This window comes from Anabrus simplex, chromosome 6, assembly GCF_040414725.1.
Source record: "Anabrus simplex isolate iqAnaSimp1 chromosome 6, ASM4041472v1, whole genome shotgun sequence".
NCBI classification, from domain to species: domain Eukaryota; kingdom Metazoa; phylum Arthropoda; class Insecta; order Orthoptera; family Tettigoniidae; genus Anabrus; species Anabrus simplex.
Genome location: NC_090270.1, coordinates 322,176,121 through 322,192,557, shown reverse-complemented (window position 1 = coordinate 322,192,557; position 16,437 = coordinate 322,176,121). Strand labels below are relative to the sequence as shown.

Below are 16,437 nucleotides of genomic sequence, written 5' to 3'. Positions count from 1 at the left end.
AAATAACAGGGGAGTTAGACAACTTTCTTCTCAAGCGTGCCATTCCTCTGGTTCATACATTTTCTGATACCGCTGGTACGTAACACACTGGTTCATCATAGTATTCCAGCTATTCGATCCCTAGTCTGACGCGCTGATTGGTTTGATGTATACAATTAACAGAATAATGCCAGAGGCTCGCTTATGACCTAGTCTAGAATTATAATTTCGGCCTATTCCAAATTAAAGCATCAGACTTCACTAAATAGCTCATAATTCAATCCTGGGATGAACCGTTTCTCAAGAAATAATAATGTTATTTGCTTTACGTCCCACGAACTACTTTTACGGTTTTCGGAGACGCCGAGGCGCCGGAATTTAGTCCCGCAGGAGTTCTTTTACGTGCCAGTAAATCTACCGACACCAGGCTGACGTATTTGAGCATCTTCAAATACCACCGGACTGACCCAGGATCGAACCTGCCACGTTGGGGACAAGGTCAGTGCCTCAACCGTCTGAGCCACTCAGCCCGGTTTTCTTTAAGAAAAGCTTCTTCTTCTTCTTCTTCTACACTTTCCCCACATCTGTGGGTTCGCGGATGCGAACTGTGTAACACATGTGGATTCTGATCTGTTTTACGGCAGGCTGCCCTTCATGACGCCAACCCAGTATGGAGGAATGTAATCACTATTGCGTGTTTCTGTGGTGGATGGTAAGTAGTGTAGTGTGTTGTCTGAATATGAAGAGGAAAGTGTAAGGACAAACGCAAACACCCAGTTCCCGGGCCAGAATAATTAATGAGAGGCGATTAAAATCCCCGACTCGGCCGGGAATCGAAATCAGGATCCTCTGAACCGAGGGCATCGACGCCGACCATTCAGTCAATGAGTCGGAAGAAAGCTTGTTCCTCTTCACCGTAATTAAATTCTACATTCATTTTATTCCAAATTAGCACTGAAGAGGGGGTTTCTCCTCTGGCTTGGAGGAAAAATTTGCCTACAAGTCAGATAGATTTTCCCCCCGCCAGCGTAGTGAATTGAGATTTACAACTTATCGGGTACTCCAAGAAAACAGACAAGTAAAAGGGCACTGTTTTTAGTATTTTTGCCCTGGGCAGGGCCGGATTAAGAGGGGGGCTAAGGGGGCTGCAGCCCTGGGCCCCGCGAGCCAAGGGGCCCCGGCCTTTGGCCGAACCTAAAATTGTATAAAAAGGCCTTCTGCTCCACCTCCGTGCATGTATATGAATATTTACGCTCGCAAAGTATCGAACACGCACTCTTCGTTCCTTCTTATCAGTTGTCCGCGTTAGTATTTCATCACTGCTAGAATCAATTACCGTCCAGAGACACGAATCCTCGCTACTTACGTGCTGTAATTATTGTACAGGTTATTGTTGATGAAGATTTAAATCTGGTAGCTTGCGAGTACGGGCAGAGGGGGAAGGGGGTGAAGAGGTCTAGGAAGTGAGCAGGAGGAGACAGGGGAAGCACGATGGAATGTGCATGTATGACTATATCTTTGCATCAGGAAGAGAACTTCCAGTTCACCTCTGATTATTGAACCATTCGTAAGTTACAAATGTAATATTTTTGTAAAATTGATCGAAAATATCCTAGTAGTAAAAAAACGTAAGTTGATAGTGATGATGAGACAAATGTGAAATATCTTTTGGCATTATGAAATATTAACGTGAAAAATAGAGAAAAATTGTAGTCTATTTCAATACTTCCCTATTCATCAATTTAAGTGCAAGTAGTTCTGTAACGACTTCAGTATGCTAGTCGTACGTGATGTTACGAAGAAGGGGCCCTACATTTTTAAATAGCCCAGGGCCCCCAAACACCTTAATCCAGCACTGGCCCTGGGTCTCTACACTCTTCGCCCCCCGAAAATAAGAGTGTTCACGGCTGTCTGCGGCTTGATCATTCCAGCTGTGGACTGTTAGATCGGCAGTGTACTACTGTTCGTTAAAAGTAAGGAAATGTGTGGTTTTTCATTTGATCGAGTATTTCATATGATAGCATTGCTTTTAATCGCTACAACTGGCGTCATTGTAATGACCTATTTTGATTTCAGGCAGTCTTTTTGAGGATGTAAAAATACAGTTGGAGAGTAAGTATCTGCCATTATAATGAAAATTCCCTAATCCAGTCTTAACGTAGAAAAGACGTTCGGCAATTTCCCTGTCGCGTTTCTTGATGATGATGCTTCTTGTTTAAAGGGGCCTAACATCGAAGGTCATCGGCCCTGTCGCGTTTCTAGGGTAACGTTAAGAGCTATGCAATTTAATACAATCTTACTCACAACGTGTATACGAACCTATAATTCTGTATACAGTCTAGAATTCCGTAGTGAAGCACGGGTACATCAGCTAGTCCCAAATAAGACGGCAAGGGAAGGGCCACCATTTTGTAATGAGATTTTTTAATCCGTGATTTAACAGTATAAATATCAGTCCGAAGGCTCATGTGGAAAGTTCTCTCTGATATCGAGATGATGGTATTACAAAGGTCACTCTATGGCTACTACGTGGTTGAATATTTGAAAATGTGATAATATGCTTCATGTGGATTTCTGAAAGTAAATTTCGACTTACAATGTGCATATCACAGCACCGTGAATCCTATTTGATCAATGGCAGCGGTGGTCTCTCGGCTAGTGTGGGGCCGGGCATTGTCATGTTGCAAGAGCATTCCTTTAGCCCATTTTCCTGGACGCTTTGTTTGAATGGCACTACGTAAGCGCTTAATGGTTGCCACATATGCTGCACATATGCCTGACCATTGCGGTAGACTTAGGAGAGCTAGGGCAGAACTTATAATGTACGATTTTTGAAAATTACCAAATACAGGATTTTGAGACATTACTATGTTTGGTAACATTGGAAAGAAGAGTTCGAATAGGCATGAAGTATGTCATCACAGCTTCTCAACTTTGTAAATTATAACCGTAAAGATCCCTTATGAAGTCAAAATAAATAAATCCAACACAAATTGAAATAATATATTACGAAAGTGTGTCAGGTATTTGTTTCGAAATGTGAAGGCTCGGTCATAAGCTGATGCGTTAAATCCCACTTTAAGCCCTAAATAAGTAATGTTTATGTTTCAGTGACGTGTTTGTACTCTTCCGATTGTCGTACCTGTGGTACGCCTGCCTGGGATGCTCAGTCACATTGGTGGTTGCTCTGGTTGTCAGTTTCATCACAGGAGCGAACGACATCAGTACCATGGACTATCGGCTGCTGAGTCCTGTCATACGCAGGTTCCTGCCCGAACAGAAGCAACAGACAATCAGCACGGACCTCATTCTAGCCAGCGGATACAAGGTAAGTTGTCCATCATGACGTCAGCGTAGTGGCCTTTGGTAAAGAGAGTCCTGGGTTCGAGGGCTGTTAATTCGTCTAGCTAGGCGAATGGATGTTTGACATATCCCTCCTCATAGGGACAATAACACCCACAGTAACCCCTGCCTGTCGTAAGAGGTCGTAAGACTCTGAACTTGGGACCGTGGAGTGGTGACCACGGGTCACTTAGTTGACTCCTGGCAGTGCTTCCAGTTACTTGTGCCAGGCTCCTCACTTTCATCTAACCTATCCGACCTTCCTTTGTCAACTCTTATTCTTTTCCGACCCAGATGGTATTAGCTGTCGAGGCCTAAGGGAGTCTTTCATATTCATTGTCTTTCTTTGACCGATACCTTCATTTTGCGAATTTTCGTACTCCAGCTTTTCCCCGTATTTTCTCTTAAAACAGTAATCGCACCAGGCCGAAAAAGAGGGCCAGTTAAACACAGTGCCGGTTCTAAGAGCTGTGAAAAATGCATAAGATAATAATATCCGGAAGAGAGAAAGGAAATGCTGAGAAAAATTCTGGGCCCAAATGTAAAAAATGGGGAGAGGAGACTCAAATCTAACAAAGAACTGAGGAAGTGGTTGAACTGATGAGAAAGAGAAGGTCATAGTTCTATGGACGCTTATTGAGGATGGACAGTAACAGACTGACGAAGAGAATCTTTGAATTCTTCAGGAAGAGGAAAACAGAGACGAAATGGTTTCGAGAAGTGAGGTTGGACTTGAAGAAGATGGGCGTTCCCAGGATTATATCATGGACAGAAATGAATTTAGACAACTCGTCAAAAAGTTCCGTTGTTTCCAGGAGACTTGGGAAACACTAGTGAGGAAAGGGAGGTCCTGTACGGAAGAACAGAAGAAGGAAGTTGGAGAAGGATGAAAAGATACTGGCAGAGTGAAGGCAGAGAAGACTAAAACTATTGTAAACGTCAAATGTGGTCCATTGACGGCCGAAACGAAAATTTAAACAAGAAGAGGAAGAAGAGAAAAGTTAAATTGGAACTTAGATTGGTGTCTAGAAATGTACTCTATGTTTAAAGTGACGACCGTTCAAGAGAGTCTGCAGAGGCAGCTGTCCCAGAGCTGAACACATTTCTCTATCCTCCCACGAAGACAGACGTTGGTTTCTGATTCACACTTTTCAAGAGCCTCACGAGCTGATTAATGTTGGAATGAAATGAAATGACGTATGGCTTTTAGAGCCGGGAGTATCCGAGGACATGTTCGGCTCGGCAGGTGCATGTCTTTCGATTTGACGCCGTAGGCGACCTGCGCGTCATGATGAGGATGAATTGATGATGAAGATAACTCATACACCAAGCCCCCGTGCCAGCGAAGTTAACCAATGATGTTTAAAATTCCCGACCCTGCCGGGAGTCGAACCCGGGACCTTTGTGGCCAAAGGCCATCATGCTAACCATTTAGCTATAGAGCCGGACTTTAATGTTGGTGAAACACTTATTCTTTAGGGGGTTCTTCAACGAACCAAAGACGTGATGGTCTCCACGGAAGATATCTTGGATCTAAGGCCGGTGATCCGTTTGACTCCAATGAAAGCGACGCCGAGTGTCCATCGTTCAGTTGACAGCGTGTAGACGTGGAGTGCACAAGCTCACCTCGTAACAGTTTTCCTTCATACCGGTCACGAGAGTAGGACTGGAAATGATTTCCAACCTCGAAGAAACGTGTGGAGTGCGACAGTTGGAAGATCACAATGTGGTTGTCGACATGCAAGTCTGACTACTGTACTCACACCTACTCTCCTTGACTCTTGCACATTTCTTATTCCCCCCTGAAAATTAGTTAAACCGAGCGAGATGGCCATGCGGTTAGGGTCGCGCAGATGTGAGGTTGCACTTTCGGCAGCCCTGACCTGAATATGGTTTTCCGTGGTTTCCCAGGCAGGTGTGGGGGCCACGGCCGCTTCCTTCCCACGCCTAGCCCTTCTCTATTACATCGTTGCCATAAGACCTGTCAGTGTCTGTGCGATGTAAAGCAAGTTCAGTGATCAAATTACTTCACCACTCACTTCCACTAGGCTATGATAGGATAGGCCTCAGAACTTAATAGGGTTGTGATATCTACGAGACAAGCTCGCTGTCTGTACAATGTGAATTATTAGCCAATACAGTACTTCGGTTTGGTTTGCAAAGAAATACGGTGGCATACAAATGGATGATCGCCAGCTGAGGAGAAAGTATCAATTTATTGTAATCATAATATAATACCCAGTATATGGAGTTAGTTTTTTAATAAATCACAGCAATAAAAATCAAGCTAAGACAATGTTACAAATCTATTTAAGTAGGTATTCTTTAGTAATATACTGTATTTCTCATAAATAATTCCAGGATGTATCTTTAACGATGTGATAAACTAAACCTTTGAGGCACTCACTAAGTCACAGAATGTAGGACATCTCCATAAGCATGTCCTCATTACTAGCTGCATGCGTCCTCTTTCCCCACATTCCTCTTATGATATTACAAAGATTTGCGGAACACACAATAATAAATACTGACTTTACGCCTATCTTCATTGGGGTAATCATATGAACGAGGTAGTTAAGAAAGGTTACAGATCTCTGCACATTGTTGTGAGAGTATTTAGGGCTTGTAGTAAGGATGTAAAGGAGAGGGCGTGTAAGTCTTTGATAAGACCGCAGTTAGAGTATAGTTCCAGTGTATGAGACCCACATCAAGACTACTCGATACGAGAACTGGAAAATATCCACAGGAAAGCAGCACGATTTGTTCTGGGTGATTTCCGACAAAGGAGTAGTGTTATGGAAATGTTTGAAACTATGGGCTAGGAAGACTTGGGAGTAAGGAGACGAGATGCTCGACTATGCGGTATGTTCCGAGCTATCAGTGGTGAGTTGACGTGGAATGGCGAAAGTAGAAGAATAAAATTGAGTGGAGCTTTCAAAATTATGAAAGATCATAATATGAAGATAAAGCTGGAATTCAAGACGACAGATTGGTGTAAATATTCATTTATAGGAGAGGAGTACGGGATTGGAATAAATTATCAAGGGAAATGTTCGATAAATTTCCAATTTCGTTGAAAACGTTTAAGAAAAAGCTCGGTAAACAACTATAAATAAATGTAAATATGAAGTAAACAATTGATAGGGAATCTGCCACCTGGGCGACCGCTCTAAATGCCGATGATATACGACAGAATTGAATCTTAGTGGACCAATTTAAGCAAATCAGCCCACGTAATGGCACTTGTATATTTAGAAAGGGCATTTGCTATTGCTATTCTTGAGGTGATCGGAAGCAACAATACCGAGAAAGGAAGGTGAACTGCAATCGGAACAAAAATCAAACCACAACAATTATAAGAAACGAGGAGAAAAAGAAGCAGCTGTCCAGAAAGTACTGAGGAGGGCAGCAATTTGTCTTCTCTCCACTTCATTGTTTACATTACAACAGCTGGTAAAGAAATTCAAAGAGGAATTTAAAAAAGGAATAGCAGTTCAACGAGAAGAAATCAATATTCAGAAATTCATCAATGATATTATTTTATCTAATTGGACAGATGATCTGGAGAAAGTGATGAATGGGATATATACAGTCTAAAGTAATGGAATGCGATTGAATTTTATACAGGAATTATTAGATTAGAAAATGAAGCCCTAGAGAAAGAAGTTGAATATTGTTTCTTGCGTAGCAGAATAGCTAATGATTGTGGAAAATAGGAGGGCATAAAATTTAGACTAACACAAGAAAGGATGTCCCAACCTAAAGAAACGAAATTTGCTCACTTCAGACATAAATACATTTTTGTGCGGAGAGTGGCATTGTATGGACAATAACTAGCGTAGAATAGAATATTTTAAAATGTGATATATGGAAGATTGCTGAAGTTGAGATAGATAGATAGATAGATAGATAGAGATGACCGCAATTCAGGAGATACTAAACTGGCTTGGCGATAGTAAGAATATTTGGTGACGTAGAAAATGTAGGTTGTAGTAGTTATTTAGTGATGAAGAGTTTAGTAGGTCTTGATGACCCATTCTTCAATATCATTTCAGAGGTAAATTATAACAGTTTTAATTTCTTAATTCGTCCATACCTTCAAGCCAATACTAATTTCCTGGAAGACACGGGGTCAAACCGTGGAAAAAATCCAACGGAAATGAAAATTTCAGTCCATCCTCTGAATGGTCAACGTGGAAGACTTCGGTTCAGAAATTCCCGTCATGGGTGTAGATTTTGATAGAATATTCATCGCACTCGGGGGCTGTGTGATTGTGTTTGACGCAATATTCTACACAACACATTACGAACCACAACAGAAATATGCAATGGTGAACACATTGGCGTCTGGAAGGGTATCCGGCCGTAAAACTGGTACAAGTCCACATGTACGACACACTTCGCACGCGTGGCCACACTAGAGTGTTAGAAAAGAGGTAGAAGAAGAAGTAGAGTCAATTTCAAGATTTCCTCTGCGGTTGTTTCCTTCCTTTGCCAATTTTCGGAAATCGATAGAGCGACAGTAGGTCGTGTTTCCATGACTTGTAAATTTACCTCCCTAAAGGTAAGGTTTTGTCTGCTATTTATACAATCAATGAAAGAAAAGTAACTTAATTCTTTCACGCCACTCGAAACATTGACACTGTACTGAAAGTTTATCAACAAAATTCTATAAGTGTTATGCACCCAGAATTATTTTTATTTACTTGCATTTAATCTAAATGCATCCAGGAAATCACGTCGTATTTCACACAGACCTGCCTATCTCCTTGGCACAATCAATTAGTCGGTATTGTTTATTTGATTTCCAAAAATAGCAGGTTCAATAACATTTGGGGATGTTAAAATACGACAACATCCAGTCGCTGATTTCCTCATTAACGGCCGGCGCGCTTTTGAAGTCTACGTGGAGTCTGTCTTTTTAATTTATTTACAATCTGCTTTACGTCGCACCCACCCAGATGGGTCTTATAGTGACGAAGGGATAGGAAAGGGCCAGAAGTGGGACGGAAGCGGCCGTAGCCTTAATTAAGGTACAGCCTCAGCATTTGCCTGTTGTAAAAATGAGAAACCACTGAAAACCATCTTCAGGGCTGCCGGCAGTGGGAATCGAATCCACTAACACCTGAATGCAAGCAGAGGTGATCTCAAACCACGCGGCCACTTGCTTGGTGTCTGCCATTTACAACACAACCATGATATTGGAAACGCCCTAACCATCTTCACCCCACACAGGGCGTCTGCCATTTACAACACAACCATGCTAATGGAAACGCCCTAACCACCTTCACTCCACACAGGGCGTCTGCCATTTACAACGTAACCATGCTATTGGAAACGCCCTAACCACCTTCACTCCACACAGAGCGTCTGCCATTTACAACGTAACCATGCTATTGGAAATGCCCTAACCACCTTCACTCCACACAGGGCGTCAGCCATTTACAACTTAACCATGCTATTGGAAACGCCCTAACCATCTTCACCCCACACAGAGCGTCTGCCATTTACAAACGCCCTAACCACCTTCACTCCACACAGGGCGTCTGCCATTTACAATGCAACCATGCTATTGGAAACGCCCTAACCACCTTCACTCCACACAGGGCGTCTGCCATTTACAACGTAACCATGCTATTGGAAACGCCCTAACCACCTTCACTCCACACAGGGCGTCTGCTATTTACAACGTAACCATGCTATTAGACACGCCCTAACCACCTTCACTCCACACAGGGCGTCTGCCATTTACAATGCAACCATGCTATTGGAAACGCCCTAACCATCTTCACCCAACACAGCGCCACTTGCTTGGTGTCTGCCATGTACAACACAGCCATGCTATTGGAAACGTCCTAAGAACCTTCACCGCACATAGGCGTCTGACATTTACAACACAACCATGCTATCGGAAACGCCGTAACCACCTTCACCCCACACAGGGCGTCTGCTATTTACAACACAACCATGCTATCGGAAACGCCGTAACCACCTTCACCCCACACAGGGCGTCTGCCATTTACAACGCAACCATGCTATTGGAAACGCCCTAACCACCTTCACCCAACACAGGACCACTTGCTTGGTGTCTGCCATGTACAACACAACCATGCTATTAGAAACGTCCTAAGAACCTTCACCGCACATAGGCATCTGCTATTTACAACACAACCATGCTATCGGAAACGCCGTAACCACCTTCACCCCACACAGGGCCACTTGCTTGGTGTCTGCCATTTACAACGCAACCATTTTATGCGAAACGCCCTAACAACCTTCACCCACACAGGGTGTCTGCAATTTACAACACAACCATGCTATTGGAAACGTCATAACCAACTACAACACAACCGTGCTATTGGAAACGCTCTAACCACCTTCACCCCACACAGGGCGTCTGCCATTTACAACCATGCTACGGGAAACGTCCTAACCACCTTCACCCCACACAGGGCCACCTCGGTGGATCGAGTAGTGGAGAACGAGAAGTTCAATCACCAAGTTACCCCCTCCCTTCTGACTTCCAAAACCACTAAACGCCTCTTTGTAAACCTAACGTTAGATCCACCCTCAAACCTTGAAACACCAGAAACCGGAAGCCGAGGCGGGTGCACAAACACTTAAAACGCTGCCCATTAAAGACTCTGTTGCTTATTCAAAATTTAACTTCCGCACACCCACATCACTAATATGTGACAGTCACTGCGCAACACCAACGGACCGGGCGAGTTGGCCGTGCGCGTAGAGGCGCGCGGCTGTGAGCTTGCATCCGGGAGATAGTAGGTTCGAATCCCACTATCGGCAGCCCTGAAGATGGTTTTCCGTGGTTTCCCATTTTCACACCAGGCAAATGCTGGGGCTGTCATACACACATTACTGTACACAAACACAAACACCTAACAAACACACACATACAGAAAACAAAATAAAAATAATAATTATACTGATAAAACCTATCAATATTGATAAAAAATACACAAATTGTACACACATTACAGACCGACAGAGGAGCGCGATAAGGCCCACCTCAGAGATAGGTGGCACATACAAGTAACTAGGGGCCATGTTATTGGTTTTCACTCCAGCCGATCCCAGACGGCCGTAAATCTGGTTATTGTCGGCGGGTGGTACTGTTTAAATCACCGGTCTTTGATGCAAGAAATATAAGAATTCCTGAAGAACGAAATTCCGATACTTTGGCATGCAAGCGAAGGACGTTAAGCAAGTAAGGGTATTATTATACGGTATACCGTAATTACAGTGTTACTAACATTGAACCTCTACAGTACTTTATAGCATACTAGCTGATGTACCCGTGCTTCACTACGGGAATCGCAGAACGACTGACTTTGTGGTTTTCCTAACTGAAGTCAACATAGGTCATTACAAAAACGTCAGTTGGAATATCGCGATTAAAAGCAATCTTATCATATGAAATACTCGTTCAAATGAAAAACGCACATTTTCTCACTTTTAACGAACATTTCTATAGTGCCGATCTAACAGTCCAAAGTTCCAGAACTGGAATGAGCAGGCCGCAGACAGTCGTGAACACTCCTCTGCCATTATTCCGTTACATATGCACACTGCTCATTCCAACCAGTGCCTCAGGGTAGGGATTGAATAGTTCGAATGCTATGATGAACCAGTGTGTTACGTACCAGTAGTATCAGAAAATTTATGAATCAGAGGAATGGCATGCAAAAGAACTCCCCAGCTACTTCACGCCAATATTCAGGCAGTCTGTTACACTCGGTACGATCGGGCGAGTTGGCCGTGTGGTTAGGGGCGCGCAGCTGTGAGCTTGCATCCGGGAGATAGTGGATTCGAACCCTGCTGTCGGCAACCATGAAGATGGTATTCCGTGGTTTCCGATTTTCACACCAGACAAATGCTAGGGCTGTACCTTAAGGCCAAGGCCGCTTCCTTCACACTCCTAGCCATTCCCTATCCCGTCGTCGCCATAAGACCTATCTGTGTCGGTGCGACGTAAGCCACATTAAAAAATACTCGGTACGCAGCAGTAATCCTATCTATCGGAGATGAGTGGCAACAGAAGACACAAACACATCAAACAATGGTCAATCTACTGTTGTTGTTGATCAATTTCATGAGCTTTCTACATTGTAGGCCTTCATATTTAGTTTTCTTTCGACTCTGTGATATTAGGGCGCCTTATAAAATTAAATAATTAAATAAATAGCGTAGACTCTAGTCCCTTATTCTCCGATTTTACATACCGATTTTCATTAAATTCTGTTTACCCATTTTCTCGTGACTCGGCGCTGATATGGACTTGGTAACAAAAATCCAAATTCATGAATATCTCTGTGATCATAGCCGGTATGGTAACAATATATACGACATAAATGATCGAAAATTTAAGTAGTATTTATCGATACGACCACTAATATAACTATTTGAGAATTAAATTTCAGGCCTTCTCCTAAACTACCATTTCACTCACCTTGAATACAATTAGTTATAGCCTAGATTGTAACGAGTTATTCCCCGACTTTTCCTACCAATTTTTGTTAACATACGACCACTAATAGCATAAATATTTGGGAATTAAATTTTAGACCTTCCCCTATACTACCATTTCGCTCACCGTGAATATAATTATTTATGGTCTAGATTATAGCGAATTATTGCCCGACATTGCATACCGATTTCATTAAGATACGACCACTAATAACATAAATATTTCAGAATTAAATTTTAGGTCTTCCCCTAAACTACCATTTCACTCAGCGTGAATAAAATTACGTATAGCCTAGATCGTAGCGACTTATTCCCCAACTTTTCACACCGATTTTCATTGAATTCTCTTCATCCGTTTTCTCATGATGCGGTACAGACAGACAGACATTTATTTTATATGTATATATGGATTTAGTTTGATTCAGCTCTGGTAGTAAGTATCCCCAGAACTAACACTCATCTGAATGTGAGTATCATAAGGTTAATCGACACTGAGCAATGTCTTGTATAATTTGTTCAACTGTCGAAGCAATGAACCGATCATACCTCAATTAATAATATCGTAAGTTTTTATGGGTCGTAATCATAGTGACAAAGGTGTTAAATTTATCATATTAAACTGATAGTTCATTAAAATAAATTAGGTACATCTGGTTTCACTTGAATAAGAAACTAGGTCTTCTTTCCATTATATTTGACAAAAATTACATTGCATTTTGAAACCCCTTGCCTTCATGTAAAAAGTATAATAATAATGTTTCAATATTAATATCCTGAGGAAATACAGCCTACATTATTTTTAAATGCAAAGGCAGTATGACATGAAAATAGGCTATTTTGCTGATAATGTTGATCGTAAAAGAGAAATCACTCTGCTGGCTTTCCGAAGTATCGATCATAGAAGGGAAACGTGATTATATAAAATATTCTTTTAAAGTGGTCCTTAATAAAAAAGTTTGAGGTAAAATGCCTCAATGTATTCTTGTATGTTTGTTTCAGACTGTGGAGCTTCACGTGATTCCGAAATCTGTAAACGGGGAAGACTCTGCTGGTCAGAAGTCGTGGTGAGCTGAGTATTTAGGTGATATATCGACCTTCAAGCACATCAGTCAACATACAGTACATCTGAGCCTGTGTCAGAAGCAAATGGACATCAAGATGATGGCAGATCCCCTGAAAATAAGACTAGCATCACATCTGCGCCCCATTACTCGTTCCTCCGCTTGCGGAACAGCCAGTTGTCCTAAGGACACCGTCATTTAATGGCAGGAATTGGTGCTTGGCGTGCGTGTACCTTTCGGTTTTGTGTGCAATGAACAGATATGGCTGAGAATCTGATCCGATCAGAGCGTGCGAGGATCTTGCAGCAGCTGTTAGTGAGGTTCTTGGTCTGTCATGTGGTGATTTCATTTGTTCTAGCCGCTCAATAAATTTCTGAAAGGCAAACTTCCCACAGCGGTGACAGACTCGAGGCTACGGTGATAGAATGGTTCGAGCATAACACGATTCTTCTTTCCAGATGATATCACAGGCAAGGTGAAGCAGTGGGATGCGTGTCTGAATGCACAGGGTGACTTTTCTCCTGCAGTTAAGCATTGCTGACTCTGTTTATGTTTACGTTATAATGCAATTCTATTGGTTTGTAGTGATAAATAGGCCCGAAAGGGCTCTGGTTGACCACGCCTCGCATATACAGTACATCACCACTCAGAGACCTCATCAGTACATTGATAATGGGAGAAATTCCATATTTCAAGTAATGATATTTATTTTCCCATATTTCGGTTATTCAAGAGCTAAAATATTGGTGAATGAGCATTTACTGTACTTTTCAGACATACTGTATATTTTAAATAATGTAAGCACAGTGTTAACAAAGTTGTAGTAATCGAATAAATCATCAGTAAATCTAAAAACTTAATATAATAATTGCTGTCACAATGTTTCTTATCGGAGACTGCAGAGGATCTGGGGAAATTGCTGAATGGTAATGGATGGAGTCTTGGGTAAGGAGTACAAGATGAAAGTAAATAAGTCCAAAACAAAAGTAATGGAGAGTAGCGACGATTGGGTGTTAGAAGTGGTGGTGGGGAAGTAGGGGGGGGGGGGGAATATACAGACAACACAACGTGCCATGGTTTGTGGGATATAGAGGCGTGGGGGGAGCGGGGAGGGGGTATAGACATCGAAACTGAAAAAAGATACAAAGTGGTAAGTTCTTCGATGCTCTCTAAGCGAATTTCGACAGAGAGCTAAAGATTCACTTAAGTGCAGTAATTATAGCCTTTTGAGATTTTTATTCAGTATTATACAATAAACCTTCCGCCAAAGGAACAATATTACATATGTATTACAATTAAACAGAAGTACGGTGTGATAATGGAATTAAAATAATTTAGTATTTGACTACGCACTAAGAAATTAGCAGATACTTAAAGAGATTGCCAGACTTACGAATGCCCGCGGCAAGTCAGTGAATAATACCTAAATTTCCATGACCTTGGCAAAAAGGATACTCTTGCTACCCTTCCTCACAGCATATGCAAAGTCTCCACTACTTGCTGCGGCGCTATACTAATTGGTTAGCCGCGACGAACAAAATTTTATGCGTATTTCCGCCAATAATTTTCTTATTAATTAAAGAAAATAAGGGAAAGAATTAGCTGGTAAGACAACAAGGCTTGTGCAAATTGCTTCTTTTTCTATAATTCCTAGTTTCATCTGGCTAAAATGGAATAAAAACACAATGTTTTCTTCACAAAGTGGGGTAGGGACAACTGCCACCCCTCGCCCCCCAATCGCCACTACTGAAGTCGAATGAAATCAGGTGATGCAGGAAATATTAGATTAGGAAATGAAGTAGATGAATATTGTTACTTGGGCAGGGGAACTGTGCTCTGTAGGATACCATTTAATGGTAAAACATATTATTGACTTTTCGTCCTACAAACTACGTTTGTCTTGTCCTAGGCGCCGAGGTGCCGGAATTTTGTCCCGCAGAGTACTTTCACGTGCCTGTAAATCTACTGATACAAAGCTGACGTATTGTAACACCTTCAAACACCACTGCATTCAGAGAGGATCAAACCTGGTAACTTGGGCTGAGAAAGCCAGCCCTCTACCGTTTGATCAACTCAGCTTCGTTTCCATGGCTAAATGGTTATCGTGTTGGCCTTTGATCCAAGAGGTCGTGGGTTCGATTCGCGACCATTTCGGGGACTCTAACCTTCATTGGTTAATTACGATGGTTCGGAGGCTGAGTGTGTCTTAATGATGAGAATTCATCATGTGTATAGCCCCATTCTCACATGCCCCCTTGTAGCCCATCAGGCGTCAACTCAAAAGACCTGCACCAGGCTTCTGCGGAGGCTATTCTCCATTATTATTATTATTATTATTATTATTATTATTATTATTATTATTATTATTATTATTATTGCCTCAACCAGGCAGGATACCATTTATCGTGGTGTCGTCAGTTCCTGATTGTTCGAAGGAAACACAAGGAAAAACAATGACGATTAGCGCACACAGGCTGGGATCTGTTAAAAACATTCCAACATAAACACTGCAGATTTATCGTATCATATTTAAAATACGTTTTCGTCCGTCTCTGTGGTGTAGTAGTTAGTATAATTAGCTGCCTCCCCGCCCCGGAGGCCCGGATTTGATTGCCGGCTCTGTCACGAATTTTTAAACGTATTGTGAGGGCTGGAACGTGCTCTACTCCGAATCTGGAGGTAAACTGTGTAGAGGGGAGTTTAATTCCCATCTTAGTCATTCCCGAAGTGATTTTCCGTGGCTTCGCACTTCTTCTCCGGGCAAATGCCGGGATGGTACCTAATATAAGTTCCTTTAACTTGTGAAATAGTTAATACGTTTCATCAAATAATCATAGATGGATAGATAGATATTCAGATATATAGATAGATAGATAGATAGATAGATAGATAGATAGATAGATAGATAGATAGATAGATAGATAGATAGATAGATAGATAGATAGATAGATAGATAGATAGATAGATAGATAGATAGATAAACAATTGAGAGGACTATTTCAGTTCTTACAACTCGTCCACTGTTATTCTGGAGACTACATGTTTGTCCCAACCCACTTTTTGCTGAATGGGAAATCTTTTTCCTGGTGCTCATTTCTTTCGTCACATATTTCTCTGACCATCTGACTTGTGAGACAGTCTCCTTCAATGGACTGCTAACACTTAAAGTGAATCTCACACGAATAAATAAAACATACTGTAGTGGGGCACCTACTACCGTACTCAATGTCTCGTCGCTTTCTACGAATCAGGACTTTTTGATAAGGGTTGGAGAAGGTCACTTTACTTCACAGTTTTCGAACTCAGTACTGGACGTTTAGATGTTTTAAAGCTTGAAAAATATTCTGATACCGTACGTTGATTAGCCAGCACAAGTGAATAATAATGACTAAATAATAACGCAGAACGGACAAAAATGACTAAATGTAAAGAATTGCTGAAAATGAAAAAAATGATAGATAAAATTAAACAAATAACAGAAATTTATAAAAGAAAAAAACAACAACAAACAAACATTTCTGTAATGAGGGGCCATGATGAGGATTGTCATCAAACTCCGGGCACAGTACTG

At 41.7% G+C, this 16,437-nt stretch overlaps 1 protein-coding gene across 1 annotated transcript in view; it reads left to right on the top strand.

Annotated features, from left to right (window-relative positions):
* The window catches only part of LOC136875781 (sodium-coupled monocarboxylate transporter 1), a 119,425-nt gene extending 105,744 nt beyond the window's left edge, over nt 1-13,681 (top strand). The window contains exons 13-14 of the mRNA XM_067149375.2: nt 3,091-3,307; nt 12,805-13,681. Coding sequence (XP_067005476.2) covers nt 3,091-3,307; nt 12,805-12,873 — 286 coding nt within the window. The 3' untranslated portion in view covers nt 12,874-13,681. The remainder of the gene's footprint in view (nt 1-3,090; nt 3,308-12,804) is intronic.
* Nucleotides 13,682-16,437: the final 2,756 nt, after the last annotated feature.